This window comes from Durotheca rogersii (genome assembly GCF_024521655.1).
Source record: "Durotheca rogersii strain YMJ 92031201 chromosome Unknown GGS23scaffold_56, whole genome shotgun sequence".
Lineage (NCBI taxonomy): Eukaryota > Fungi > Ascomycota > Sordariomycetes > Xylariales > Xylariaceae > Durotheca > Durotheca rogersii.
This window is the reverse complement of record NW_026251287.1, coordinates 144,534-158,811: the sequence shown is the minus strand read 5'-3', so window position 1 is coordinate 158,811 and position 14,278 is coordinate 144,534. Positions and strand designations below refer to the sequence as shown.

The 14,278-nt window shown below is 54.3% G+C and overlaps 5 protein-coding genes across 5 annotated transcripts; 3 read left to right on the top strand and 2 right to left on the bottom strand.

The window, feature by feature from the left end:
- Nucleotides 1-1,859: 1,859 nt before the first annotated feature.
- GGS23DRAFT_601469 (uncharacterized protein) lies at nt 1,860-2,471 on the bottom strand (the record flags this gene model as incomplete). Its single annotated transcript, XM_051519203.1, has 1 exon — nt 1,860-2,471. The coding sequence occupies one exon, from the start codon at nt 2,469-2,471 to the stop codon at nt 1,860-1,862; it is 612 nt and encodes a 203-aa protein (XP_051367216.1).
- Nucleotides 2,472-4,318: 1,847 nt separating this feature from the next.
- Nucleotides 4,319-5,777, top strand: GGS23DRAFT_590174 (uncharacterized protein). The gene has a single exon (XM_051517675.1). It carries the CDS (start codon nt 4,516-4,518, stop codon nt 5,389-5,391), a length of 876 nt encoding a protein of 291 aa, XP_051367215.1. The 5' UTR covers nt 4,319-4,515; the 3' UTR covers nt 5,392-5,777.
- A 344-nt stretch (nt 5,778-6,121) lies between these two features.
- GGS23DRAFT_446875 (autophagy-related protein 17) lies at nt 6,122-7,599 on the bottom strand. The gene has a single exon (XM_051513992.1). It carries the CDS (start codon nt 7,484-7,486, stop codon nt 6,524-6,526), a length of 963 nt encoding a protein of 320 aa, XP_051367214.1. The 5' UTR covers nt 7,487-7,599; the 3' UTR covers nt 6,122-6,523.
- A 374-nt stretch (nt 7,600-7,973) lies between these two features.
- GGS23DRAFT_608221 (uncharacterized protein) lies at nt 7,974-10,948 on the top strand (the record flags this gene model as incomplete). Its single annotated transcript, XM_051520172.1, has 2 exons — nt 7,974-8,049; nt 9,201-10,948. The coding sequence occupies 2 exons, from the start codon at nt 7,974-7,976 to the stop codon at nt 10,946-10,948; spliced, it is 1,824 nt and encodes a 607-aa protein (XP_051367213.1).
- A 692-nt stretch (nt 10,949-11,640) lies between these two features.
- GGS23DRAFT_446816 (putative MFS transporter) lies at nt 11,641-13,537 on the top strand. Its single transcript, XM_051513991.1, has one exon. The coding sequence runs from the start codon at nt 11,939-11,941 to the stop codon at nt 13,451-13,453; it is 1,515 nt and encodes a 504-aa protein (XP_051367212.1). The 5' UTR covers nt 11,641-11,938; the 3' UTR covers nt 13,454-13,537.
- Nucleotides 13,538-14,278: the final 741 nt, after the last annotated feature.

The following is a 14,278-nucleotide window of genomic DNA, read 5'->3' as shown; positions in this document are numbered from 1 at the left end:
TAGGTACTCGAGGAGGTCGCCCTCGGGGCGCTAGTTCTAGCGTTACCGTTAAATCCGTTAGTTATAATTATATTATTAACGAAGAAAGTAAAGGAATAGGAAAAGGATTACCGTTATTACGTCGGATTACCCTATACCGTTTTCGAATTTACTATCGTAATACGTTACCTACGCGTAAAGCTACCTCTTTAGCGCTTAAACTATATACCCGAGGCTACGTAGTAATAAAATATAATCGATAATAAGTAATATTTAATCGCGGAGCCGGTTAAAGCGTCTTAAGCGTAGGATAGGATCGGAAATCCTATATAGAATTAACGATAAAGTATAAACTACTAATAAAGAATACTAACTTAAGTAGGACGGTATATATTTTCGCGGCAAAAGAGATAATTTTTTATAAATATAGCGTAATTTCGTAGATTAATTAATTACTCGATAACTTAAATTCTTCCGTATATACGACATTCTTTAACTTAAAGCGACTCTATTTTAATTAAATTAAGGATAGATTATAAGAATAGATTATAAAATACGAAGAAAAGTAGGAATTATATAAATAAAAATAAAAACGTATAAATAAACGCGTTAGTAAATATACGTAGGAATTTTAAGAAATAATAAGAATATATTAAATAAGAAAAACTCTATTTATCCCGCCGTTTTTATTAGGTATACGTATTTTTAGGGACCTATAGCGCGTTTTTTAGCCAATAAAAACAGAGTTTCCCCCAAAAGATACCCCTTTATAGAGGTATTTATAGGGGTATTTACAGGGGTATTTAACCCCGTAATTAATCAGCATAACAGGGGGTTATGCGTATTATAACTATCCTCCGGATAGGATAAACGGATCCGTATGGGTTAATATCGCACGATCATGCTTTTATAGGTCGCCGCGGCCCCTCTTGCTATCTTCGGCCGTGCTCGTGTCTTGCTTATTCCCATTCGGCCAGCCCACAACGAAGAGAACCACCTCTACCGCTAAGATGCCGCAGCAGCAGTAACAACGCAGAAGTCGTGGGGTTAATCAAGCCGTCAATTGCGCCGCATGATGCTTTCTCAAGTACTAGGTACCTTCGCGGTAGAAGATCCCGTATATATGATCTGGTCCTCCTTGGGAGCTCGTCGAAAATGTCTATGTGAAGGTGCCCGAGGAGGAATAATAAGCATAGGGAAGCCTACACGCAATTAGATTATACCTACGGCTGGGGCAAGAGTGCAATACACCTACCTCCCGATTCTAAATATTGGATCGCTGGCTGCGCCACCTTGGGCCTCGTGCAGCCTGGAAGGAAATTCCTTGTGACATTGGCCTATGCGCAATGACCAGGCTGGAGACCATTGCTCATATGGCCGTTCATTCGGAAGAAAGTAGAGATAATGTACACACAAGACCAAACCAGGACATCGACAATAGAGATCTAAATAGGCTCGAATAAACCTCTGGGGCCAGTTAGGGTTTGAAGTTACGAACTTGGTGGATCACTGCGGAAAACCTCTCTTACTTCAGGCTGATGTTGCTTCGGATGGGAGGAAATCGATATTAAACAACGACGGCGGTGAGCCGCGACGGGACGGTCTGATTGGTCTCTTGGCTATGGCTGAAACATTACGTAGGTATATACGTGTATACTTCGGTGGTAAAAGCTACGATCGCTGCCGGAGAAAGGCGATCCGCCCTCGAGCGGCGCGAGCCGGGATTCGACGTCCCGAAAATCTAGCATGTTCGGACCGTGTCGCATCGCTCATCGACAACTCAGGTGGGCACGAGGGGCCTCGACTTGGGGGGTCCAGACACGCGTGCATAACCCACGCTGATGCGTCATGTAGGTAGTCGATCAACGATCCACGGCTCCTCAGACTCTCGAGGCGACGAGACTCATGTAAATCCCCCACAGCAGCCCCACAAAGCTAAGGAAGACGATCCGTCGCTCCACAGGGACGCAGGTGAAGCTGACGACGGACGCGAAGGGCCATATCTTGTAGCCGGCGACAATGACGGGGACGGTTTCGTGGCGGATGTTGTGCCCGATCTGGGCCGTATCCTGGTGTTTGAGGATGCCCATGAGAAGGAAGAATGCGACGGTGTTGAAGATGGCGCCGAGGGTGATGCAATCGATGAACCACTTTGCGAAGGTGTTTCGCCAGTTCAGCTTCGGCTTCTGCTCCACAGGGCCTCCACCCATTCCCACTTCTCCAGTCGCGTCCTCGCCGCTCGCGTCCAGCTTCTCAATATCGACGATCGGCGGCTTTCGCTCGTAAGCGGGAAAGCTGCGCTCGAGCAGTTGCTGCCACATGTAGTTCGGGGGAGCGGTAACGAAGGTGACGGTAACAAACCGGAGGAAACTAGCGTCATCGAAGCTGAAAGGACGACTTTCTCGGTACGCCTCGAGGAATTGAGCGAGGATGTTGGAGGCGCTGGACAGACCGGCGGCGGCCAGCGTAGCTTTAGTCATCTGGGAAGGCATATTGAGGGCTGGTTGTCTCTATTTCTCGATAGGGGCGTCCTTTCAATCAGGTCGGAGGCTGTAATAGGGCGTAGACGGCGAGAAGAGAGTAGGAAATGGAAACGAGCAATTTTCTCTTGTCGTTGGCATCGAAGGGTGCTCCAGGGAGGTTACGTGACAATATGGTCTATTTTCTCGAAGTTCGGAGAGGGCAATGGAGAGAGAGAGAGGGCAACGAAGAACGGCGCAACTTTGCAGAGCGTGCGGACGCGTACGTGAGTGTGAGACAGTCGGCCGGGAGGACCTGCCCTGGCTAAATGCGATGTTCCCTGATTGAACATGCAAATAATGACGAGTCGATCGAGATCGGCGCGTTACCGCGTACAATTAGGTGCGGGATCGTTTACCCGCGTCATTTATCAGCCCCTTCGCTAGGTGCCTGCTATCGGCCACGGACATATTATCTTGTATCCCCGGTAGATCGGATGGCTCAGGTCTTTGCCTCACGACATCCCATCTCGAACGTTAGCTCTGGGCGAGGCTTGTTCTGTCCGAACGATGCGGGCGCAGGAGGTGGATGTAACGACTACGGGTTCAGGTGTGTGTGAGAGACGGAGGGACAGGAACAGGGTTGAGTGAGTGCTAGGTAATTGGAATCGACGATGTCGTAATTGTCGCGATAGGTCGAGGGGTATGATGTAGGAGTACCTCAGGTACCTATAGCAGGTACCTAAAGGCGCCGAAGGAGAGACGTGTCGAGGTACCTGTATAGCGGGGCTAACACCTTAAAGCGTCTGCCCCACGGTGCTAGCCGTGCGTACTAGGTACCTACATAGGTAGTGGTAAGCCTTGATGTCGGCGAAGGCTGTGAGCGGTCGACGCTCGCCCGTGGGTATGTAAGAGGTAGGCAGGTATTTTTGGTTCATCCTGACAAAGAACACGTATGCCTGTACGATTTACGAATCTCCGCCGCCGGGTGCAAATATCTCTCTTACCCGACCGCCTCCCCGTCGTAGGCAACGCCCTACGACGTTGGAATCCGCGCGGCATGGGAGAGCCACGATGATTCATTCTGATGCTCGCTTGGCCAGCCACCCCCGACCGAGGCCCGCGCCCGTCGTCGCATCCAAATCTGGTACGCGCCTAGCAACCGCCGCTTGCCTAAATGTCTGCCTCGAGGGGAAAATGACCACGCCCATACACGCCTACCACTTAAACACTACGGCCAACTGGATTCGCACCACGTGTAGCGGCGCCATTTCGTCCCGCATCTGCCTCGTTCCTAGGCAGCTCAGCTCAGCTCTTTTTTCGATTCCTTTATGCCAGGCTTCAACCGCGTCTAGCTGCGCTGCGCTAGAACGGAGGCCGGCAGGTTCTGCCTGCATTCCACCCAGCATCTCTCCATCCTCACCTCCTACTACCTTGTCGCAGGTACCTAGTGCATCACGTCCATGCCCACGTCGCATCACGTCCAGACCCGGCTTCGGCCTGGAGAAGCTAAGCAGGTGAGTCGGCGGATGGAGGATGGGGGTGAGTCACCCCGGCTGAGCTATCCAGCCGGCCAATCGTCTTACACGCCTGGCAACCAGAACGAGGTTAGGCGAGGGACTGATCGTGGAAGGACTGCGTATGACAGCAAGGTATTGGAACGGTTGGGGTTGTAATCGAGCCCAGAGATGGATGACTCGCGACGCCTCCTGCGAGCGAATGGGAGATGCCGGAAATTAAACGAGGGTGGCAATGGTTCATCCCAGGAGAGATGTGATGCGATGCGATGCGATGGCGATACGCGAACGTACGCATCGTCCTTATAAAGCACCATCGTCGCGCCATCCTCCCATCTTCTCTCGCCTTCTCGAATCCGCCACCGATTTCTAGTATATAATTTCTCGCTCACCGAAGCCTAATACTATTCTGTATCATACGCCTTTTCCCGTGTGATCATTTTCTCTGCCTTTTGCTTCTGCGTTACGTGTCCACGTACACCCCATAGCACGAGGACGGTTGCACTGCCCGATCACCCCGTACCCTCGAGGGTCCCCTATAAATCCCCTCCCGCCTCGCCATGACGACGGACTCCCTTGCCAGCAGCAGCGGACCGCTCCTCGACTCGTTGTCCGACCCCGGCACCGACGCTTCCCTTCGTCGCAGTGATCGACCTTCGAAACACAACCGCGGCCCACGATCCTCCCGTCGCAGATCCCGCACCGACCGCTCGCGCAAGCCCAGCATCCCGCCCGAGGGCTGGGCCCCCGATGAGCACGACGGCCGGCGGCTTGCCGCCGACCCGAGCATCGTGCTGCCCGGCGAACGCACGCCGCGCCTTAAGCGGCAGGAGGCCTTCCGCGCTCCCAAGACGCACGAGTCCTACTACGCGGCCCGCTACCTCGCCTTCCCCTGCGCCTACGCCCTTCCCGCCTCCGACCTAGATTGCGCCATCGCCGTCGACGACGACGAGTTGTACCGCCTCGGCCTCCTCTACGAGGACGACGGCGTCCGCGGCGCCGGCTTCAGCCTCGACTTGATATCTCACACCGAGCCGTACTTGGTGCGCCCGGCGAGGCGTGCGGCGAGGAGGCAGCAGCGCCGGCCACGGGGCGCGCAGCGACGCACGCAAGGCGAGGCAGACCGTGACTTTTCGCAGTTGCGCCTGTACCTCTCGGCCGCCGTGCAGGGCCCCGGCGGTGCGCAGCCCTTGGCCACCATCCCCGAGCTACCGGAGTGGGATGGGGCCGATGTGCCCGGCCTCGTGTCCGACTCGGAGAAGGGGGGCGACGTGTGGGAGGAGGACTACGACTGGGCCTTTGACATGGCGCTGTCGGGGGACGCCGACGTGCTGAGCCTCCCCGACACGGAAAACGACCTCGACGTCGATTTCGTAGACGTGACGTCCGGCGGCACCGGAGAAGAAGCCTGGATCGGGTTGGGCGACGGCTCGTAGCAGATCCGCTGAGGGGGTCCCCGACTGCCCTTCGGACCCCGACAGAACACAGAGCACGGCGCGGCACTGGGTGGCTGCCTGTGCCTCGGATTGGCACTCATTATGCTCAACCCTGACCCGGGCTTCGGTGCGGAACGGTGCGGGACGACTGTGTGCTCGTGATCGCGAGGCTGCTTGAGCTCGTCATACCGTGCCGCGTTCGGATGTATCGATGCGTGTACGCTTTCGTTGTCGAGGCGATCTGCCTTGCGGAGGGACGTTGTATAACAAGGGGGCTTTCCGATAGCATTATTGGCATTGTTTGGAGTATAGGGTAGCACATCGACATCCTTAGCTCGGAGTCTGGGGCGGTTTTTCACAAGTTTTTTTTTTTCTATATTACTCTCGTATGGATCTATCGATATATGCAACGGAATTATTTCCGGTGGCCCAAGGTTGCCTTCAAATCCCTAACCCTTAGCATCCCCCGCAGTTTGACGTGGTCGAAGGTAATGTCTAAAGTACTATGGGTAATATTTATTCACATCCGCAGACGGGGACGCTCAAGTTCTACGCGTGTTAGTACGACGTGCCCAGTGCCAGAATGTCGATACAGTAGCAATGAAATGATCTAGCAGGTTAATCAAAGCATGTGATACAAGAAGTTGAAATTGGTAATCAGAGCCGCACATGTATTCACGACTCCGGTGGTGATACCGGAGAGTGCCATACGCAATGGCTAATATATCCCCGAGGTACGATTAGATGACTGGCGATGAACCAGTCATGCTAATCGGTGGTGACACACTTCATATTCAATCCGGACAACACGCACACCCCGGCCTAGACTGGTGGAAACCGGCAAGAGATAGAGGGTCGGAATATAACGGATTCATGAGATCAAAAGAGCACAAATATAGAAAGAAATCAGGGCCCAAACAAACCAGGTAGTCTTTAAACCTGACATCTACCGGCTGTGAATCGATATACCTGAAGAGATTAGTAAATCCTGCAAGACGTGCGCTACGAAATGCCTTGTCCATGAGACCAACCCGCCCTGCGCACCTGAGTCCCGTTTTGGGGGGGGAGGGGGAGGTTCCCCTTAAATCCCCCCCTTTCCTAGAAAAAACACAGAAGCCACCCGTATCTGTGATTAGTATTGTTGTCTCGACGTGCCGCCTGATCTCGAGGGGCCGGCTTCGACGACGCTTCCCCCCAGATTTGGAATGCTGCGAGTTGCCTCTACTTGCCGCACCCTATCGTCACGGACCGGCACGATCTCCCATCTCAGCATACCGTCGTCCATACCGGGCCAGAGATCGGTAGGGATGTATTCTGCGACTTCTTGTCGGAATATTTCCCGCTCCTTGCGATCGGTCTCGATAATCTTGTCGACGCCTTCTTTCGCCTTCTTCCAGATGCCCAACACCTTATCCTCCAATGCCCTTCGTCTTTCAACTTCAAGTATCAATCCGTCGTATGAGCTGGCGTAGCTTTCGTAGAAAGCCCTCAAGTTCTCCATCTCCTTCAGTTTGTTATGTATTGCCTGGTGTTCCTCGCTCCACCGGTCGCGAAACTCGGTCTCGGCGGATATATAGCTGTGTAGTCGGGATCCGATGTCTTCCAGCACTTTAAATGCGTTGAGGGTCGAAAAGTATCCTATATGGATCCTCTTCGTCTGCTCATCCATGCTCGAGAAAGCCGCCTCCATGGTCTGCAGACGTAAGTTCAATTCTCGTACTACGTCTTCGACCTCGGACGCGTCCTCGACAACGATTTCGATCATCTGTGCGCGAGCCTCGGGATCCACGGGGTCGTAATCCGGTACACGTAGTTCTTGTTCCGCTATCACTCCCGATATCGACACGTCTCCACCAATCTGAGAGTTTGTGACTTCGGCAGCCTTGATCCTAGCTAAGGCCACTCCACCCTCTGTTATCCTCACGGCCGTCACGCACATATCAAAATGTTTAGTTAGGGACGAGAGGAGATCGGCCATCGCGTGAGAGTTTTCGTTCATATCGGCGAGGAGCTCGGACAAGGACCTTTCCGCAGACGAAGCAGAGGGGGAGGGAGCAGAGGGGGTGGCAGACATGGCTTCATTCAGCGAGCTCATTTCATCATCGAAGCGTTGTAGGTCTCGACGGAAGGACGTCTGAGTGTTCTACGGCGGAGAAAAAAGCTGTCAATAGCGGCACGTAGCAAATCTGCACTGCGCGTATCGTAAACGCACCTGTAAGGCCTCGATGTTCTCCTTTAGCGCATCTTTTATCGCGTTGACTTGTGACTCGTCCACGAAATCCAGCAAATTCTTATTCGCCTCCCGGTTGGGCCTGAATACGCTATCAACGAATCGATATCGGAGAATGTCTATGGTCTCTTCGAGCCGGACGTCGGCTTCATCTAGGGTATTCAGTATCTGCGTGAACTCACGGTCCCCGTCCTCATATGTCCGATTCATACTCCGCCGCAAGCGTCGCAGCAGGCGGGTCTGGTCGCTTATCCCGCGGCGAAGGAACTGCGATTGCGCGGTGAGGATAACGGACTCCTCGTGTGCTTGTCGAGATAAGTGGACGAGTTCATTAGCGCGCAGGACGAGGCCCATGGACGAGAGCGAGCGTTTAGCATCCAGAAGGTTCTGCACGAGGGTCTCGACGGGGACTGGCTTGGTTGAGAGGGGTGCGCCATGTTGCGAATCGGCCGGCGATACGGACGCGGGGGAGGCCGGACCAGTAGAAGAGACCATGATGGGTAGCGATGAAGGTGATGACAATATTTACAGGTAGTTTGCTCGACGAGCAATGGCGAAGCTAGGCAGCTTGTTCGCTGATGCCCAAACGTAGCATCTGCATCCTAACGGACGAGAGCGAAATGCAGCGATGGACAACACGGTCTATCGATATCACCAGCTTCGTTGTTGAAGACGAAGGGGTCTGCTACCAAGGAGTTATGCATTGGAGGAGGGAAGAGAGCTGGCCAGGTGGAGTCGAGGTTGTCATCAATGAAACAGACGTATGAGTATATAAATTGGACCCAAGGTGGGAGAGGGACCCGACCCACCTAGGATGGGGTACTGTGCCGTCGTCAGTACATTACCTCCAACGTACCTATAGGTATTTGCCTGCATAACGCCGGTGGATCGATACCTCTAAGGTAGGCTGCATTGGGGTACCTAATACCCCCCCGTGTATCCTGTAGCACGACCTCGTTAGAGGGACTTGGGTACATACCTATGTACCTGTAGCTTGAGCGGCCACCTATCGTAAGTTAGGTGCCCGGCCGTCACTAACGGCTAGAACCTAATACCTAACCTAACTGACCTCTCGTTACTAGCAGGTACATTAAGTACCTAATCTACCCCGGACTACCCGTATATAGATAACGATAACGATAAGACTTTGCGTATACAGCTGGACCACCCCTTAATTGCTCGTCAACCTGCGCCAGCGATCATCCGCTACCTCACACCCACATCTCGTGTTCTTCATCAGGTATTCTTTTAATGGCCCTCTATTAATTTTGGTAAAACGCATCGGCTGCTTTTCCCGACCTTGTTGTCTTCTCTCTTTGTTGCAATTATGAGCAATTCGTCCTAAAAGTTATTTCTTTGCTAATTCTTCTAATATACTAATCGTAATTGTGCCATTATCGTGACCTTCGCTGTCTTGTAACGAGTACCCGTTTCCCGATCCATCTCTTACTTCCCATCCCCACGTCTCCATCACTGCCACAGCATAATTCCCGACGATCACATCGGATGGAGCATGCAACGCCTCGGGAACTCGTACGGAAGCCGGTCCCCCCCTCGAAACCTGAACCTCTATCTCCAGGTGCCGGCGACGTCCTCGACGATCTACTCGACGACTACCTCGAATCCCCCAGTTCTCACCACAGCCATGAACCTCCTGCTAGAGTCGAGAAATTAAAGCTTGAAGTCCACCCGCCGGAGCCCTCCAGGCAACTGTCCATTCCTTTCGTCCCGAGCCCCTCGGCCATCTCGTTCACTTCCAGCAACTCAAGGCCAGTAACCCCCAATTCCAACGCGTCAAGGCCGGTGACGCCCAATTCCAACTGGTCGATATGGAAGGCAGCCGTCGACGAGACTATTTACTTCGCAGGCGGCCTGATCTCTCACCCGTTCGAGTCGACCAAGCATTACACCATCCTCCGACACTCCGCCGGGTTGGTCATGTACCGAGGGCCGTCTACGAGTATCGCGATCACCATCTTTGCTGATAAACCGCTCCCGGCCGACCGTTCCCTCTGGCTGCAGCGAAAGGGGTTCTCTGGGGATCTGGGTATGGCTGCCAGCGCTCTGCTCCGCACACAGGGGGACTGGATCGACGTCACCCCTTCGCGCGAAGCCTTGCCTTCCGACATCCCTGCCTCAGACGAGCGGGCGTGGCAAAGGGACGTGAAGAAGTTTGTAAAGAAGGCTGCCTCTCGAAAAAGCATAGCCAAGCACACCATCCGCGAGACGTGTATTGTGCGAATTCCCGCCTCTGCCGAGGACGGCTACTTGCGCATTGTCATGTGCACGGGCGAGGGGTCTAAGAAGACGCTTTGTCCGTCGCCCGTCTTCCGCGTAGCGAGTACGTCGTCCGACGTCAGCGTGATGCGCGGCGCGAGCCTGAAAACTATGCCAATCGAGATCGGGTTGAAGGTGGCCTCCATAGTAGGCCAAAATACCGTCGACAGGTTTATTGGGCCGGCCAGAGACATCATACAGAGCCAGGTTGAGAGGATTCAAGACAAGGTTGAGCAATTGCAGCCGGGATTCGTAAAGCAAGAAGTCGGGATGATAGCCTATGCACGATCGGGGCTACAAGATCGGTTCGGCTCTTTGGAGGAAGGGTTCGATGCTACGAGAGATGTTACATATGAGCCGTTCCACGCGGAAGGGGACTTGGAGGCGCCGCCCGAGATAGTTGGCGCCGACAGTGGGCCCGAGAAACCATTCCCCATCTCCTTGAGGGGCAAGGTTATCGAAGGAACCGGTCGAAGCTGGTCTGAAGTCGGCGTACCTACGGCGAACTTGTTCGGGGTACCTGAGGATATGCTTCTGCGTCTCAAAGGTGTATACATGGGCTGGGTTGCGGTCCAGGGGTTCGGAGACATATCGGATGCCTGGCACGAAGCCATCATTGTCGTCGGCCCTTCACCTTACGCGACGCCCCGCGTTATCATCAAAAATGTCGTCGCTGTTCACATCATCCACGACTTCGGAGGAGCCAGATTTTTCAACGCCAATCTGCAGGTCGTGATTATGGCGTATCTGAGGCCTACGCCGCTGGTAGACAGGTCGCAACCACTTCCCACAATCGCCGCCACGGTCGCACAGGACATCAACGTCGCAGTCGCTAGTCTCAGTCGCGAGAACTGGCAATGCGACATGACCATCCGGAGGGCGCAGACGGAAAAGAACGCGAGGACTATCGAGGAGAGATATATTGAAGTGAGGTCCCAAATTCAAAAGCGAGTCAATAGTGTTCCCTTGCATCGTGCAGGCGTCCGCACTGCCGGGGCCGAGCTCAAAGATGTAGCCCACGGCAGAGGCGGCTTATACATACGCAGATGATTCTCATCTCGCGTCCCCCAGAAAGGAGGGAGCCCCGATACGGTGACTGCATAGAAGCGCACACCAGAAAGGAATTCGCAGATCCCGGTAGGACGATTGAAGCAACCAACCAAACTATCATTCGAACACAGACTCAGATGTGACTCGCTACGCGAGCATCGAGTCGCAACCGTGAAGCCTGCTCGGAATCAAGCTGCGGGAAACAGCATACAGTCGACCTCCCCTAATCAACCCACCACCGCAGGGCACAGATGGGGGGCGGTGACCTCGGTGCCTTTTTGTGTTCTTCCTATTGTTATTCTTCTTGTTGTTCCCTTGCTCTGATTGAACCGGCATCTTCCCGCGATGACAAGCCACAAGACAATGCCCAGCTGAATGCACACACACCTGCATATCTGTAGGTACATAATCGATACTTCGCTCCCTGCTGCCGAATAGAGCCCTCCCTTGCGGTTGTGTTAACACAACATATGCCTACACACTGGAGCTGCTATTGGTTACATTCCGCCGACAACTGTGAAGCCTCTCGAGCGGCGGGCGTGGGTTCGATACGGACACAGGCAATTTCGGCAATTTTGACGATTATTACAATTTCGAATTGAAACGATTGAAGATTCCCTCGGTATGACACAGATAGTATAGTATCCGGCGCCGGCGCGGCATCACAGCCGTGCCTAGGCATGTCGCAACGGCTCGACGGCTAGATAACTCACTGTCTGGCCCCGAGCCAATAAGCACAGGAGGCCTGGTTGATTGGTAAGATAACTAATAGTCCCACATTGCTTAGCACATGCTACGTAGTAATGTGCCTGTCTTTTTTCTTCTCGACCTTCCCTTGTGTTCCATACGGGAATTGCAAGGGGTGGCTTATAAGAAGTCGACATTCCTCCGGCGCTTTTTAACAGCCCGGTCGATTCCTGCGACGATGCACGCGCGCCAGGAAACCTCTCCCACCTTCATCACCGGGTCTCAGGGCTGGCTGGCTGGGCGATGGCTTCTTCCCAAATTTCCCCTGCTGTGTTTCGGCAGAGAGACAAGCCGTCTGCACCCAAAGCTGGAGAGAATGACGACGCCGTTTCCGAGCGTGCCTTTGTCGGACGAGGAGAGGGGGGAGAAGACGTGAGCATCGTCGAGGAGTCTGCCGAGGACCGCCAGACACTCGAACGGCGCCTTAGGCGCAAGGTCGACTTGCGCCTCTGCACCATCGCCGGCATACTCTGCTCGTTAAATTTGCTAGATAGCGGCGTCATCAGCTCCGCTTCGGTGACGTCCATGCCGTCCGACCTGGACCTGACGGGCAATCGGTTCAGCGTCAGCATCTTCATCTTCACTATCTCGAGCATCGCATTCCAGCTGCCTTCGACGCTCGCCGTGCGCGCCTTTGGTCCGCGCCTGTGGTTCTCCTTCATCACCTTCTGCTTCGGTCTCATCACCATGTGCACCGCCTTCATCCAGACCTGGCGGCAGATGATTGCCCTACGCGTGCTTCTCGGCATGGCCATGAGTGGTATCTACCCGGGCCTGACGTACTTGATATCGACCTGGTACCTGAGAGAAGAACAACAGACGCGCTTCGCCTTCCTCCAAAGCGGCGAAGTTATTATTCTTGCCACCGGCGGCATCGTCAACTACGGACTCAACCAGTTGGATGGCAGGGGCGGGATCGCCGGCTGGCGGTACATGTTCCTCGTCCAGGGACTGATCTCGATGGTCATCGGGCTAGCGACGTACTTCTGGATCGTCGATTTCCCCGAAGAAGCCCATCGGTCCTTCTACTTCCTCACGCCAGAAGAGCAGGAGCTCGCCGTCGCCAGAATCCACGCGGACCGCAAGGACGTCGAGCCGGATCCGTTTACCTGGGCTAAGGTCTTCGTGCATGCCAAAGACCCCAAGGTATACGGCTTTGCGTGCATGTTCTTCCTGCTGAACCTCGTCTCTACCGCGTTATCGTACTTCCTACCCATCATCTTGCAGAGCGGCATGGGCTTCAGCGAGAACCAGTCGATCCTGCTGTCCGCGCCGCCGTACTACTACGCCGTGATCCCGGTGCTCCTGTCGTCCATCGTCGGCGACAAGTACCGGCTGCGGGGGCCCGTGATCGCCTTCAACTGCGCGACGCTGATCGCCGGCTTCTGCATGCTCGGTTTCTCGGGACAGGTCGTCGTGCGGTACGTGGGCACGTTCCTAGCGACGGGCGCGTACGTAAGCAACTGGGCCGCGCTGAGCGCGTACCAGGCCAACAACGTCGCGGGTCAGTGGAAGCGCGCCTTCACAGCCGCCGCCGTCACCGCTATGAATGGCGCCGGCGGCATCGCCGGCAGCTTCATCGTCCGCTCCCAGGAGGCGCCTCGCTACGCGACCGCCGTCTGGGTCTCCATCGGCTCGCACATCCTCATCGTCGCCCTCGTCGCCGCATTCTCCGTATACTTCTATTTCTCGAACAAGTTAGCGGCCTCGGGGAAGATACTGCTCGAGCGCGTCGAAGGCTTCAGGTACACGTACTAGACGGCAGTCTGCCACTCTGTTTCCAGTCCCTGTGCCACCCCGCCCCTAACCCCGTCCGACCGGACACGCGAATATAGCCTTTCGAAGTATATGGTTACGGCCAACTCTCTATAGTGTAAAGGTTATAATTACCTCGGGCCTTCCCTACACCGAGCCCATGGGGCAATTTCATAAGTTCGCAGAGGAGTCTTCAGTGTCGGCGTCCCTAGGAAGAAAAATAGAGTTACCTACGTATATAGTAATAAAATCTATCCAATTCCGAGTCCTTCCTTTTCCGACTCGCAACCCCTTAGTATTATCCACGCCACCCCATACCGGCGTCTGCTCGCTATCTTGCATGACTAGACCTCGCTAGCCAACCGTGACGAAATAGGAAAAGTCAGGCGTTGCCGGAGGCCAGTTAGCAGGCGTATCTCAACGAACGACATGGCTCCCCAGTGTAACTGCGTGCGTAGCACGAGGGAGGAGGAGGGTAGTCCGTCGCGACAAATTTCGCACCGCATGAACGGCGTCTCAGGCTTGTCAGGCGGATGTGTTGGCATCTAGACAGAGGCCAATATCGCGCTTCTGCATCACTACCGGCATGCTAGGTTGCTGCGGTGTGGCGTTGCATGCGTAGAGTAAGCGACGAAAACGCTCTTGACTGACAAGTTGGAACGCCGCAATTCGTGAAGAAGTCTCGCGGTTCACAAGAGGATATATCGACACCCGTGTGATACTAGTAGGTATGTGGCAGATCTGGCCTCGTCGAACCCCCCATCTCGATGGTGGCTATCATAGCATATAGATAAAGCATTATACATCATATCTCGCACCCGACTTCCT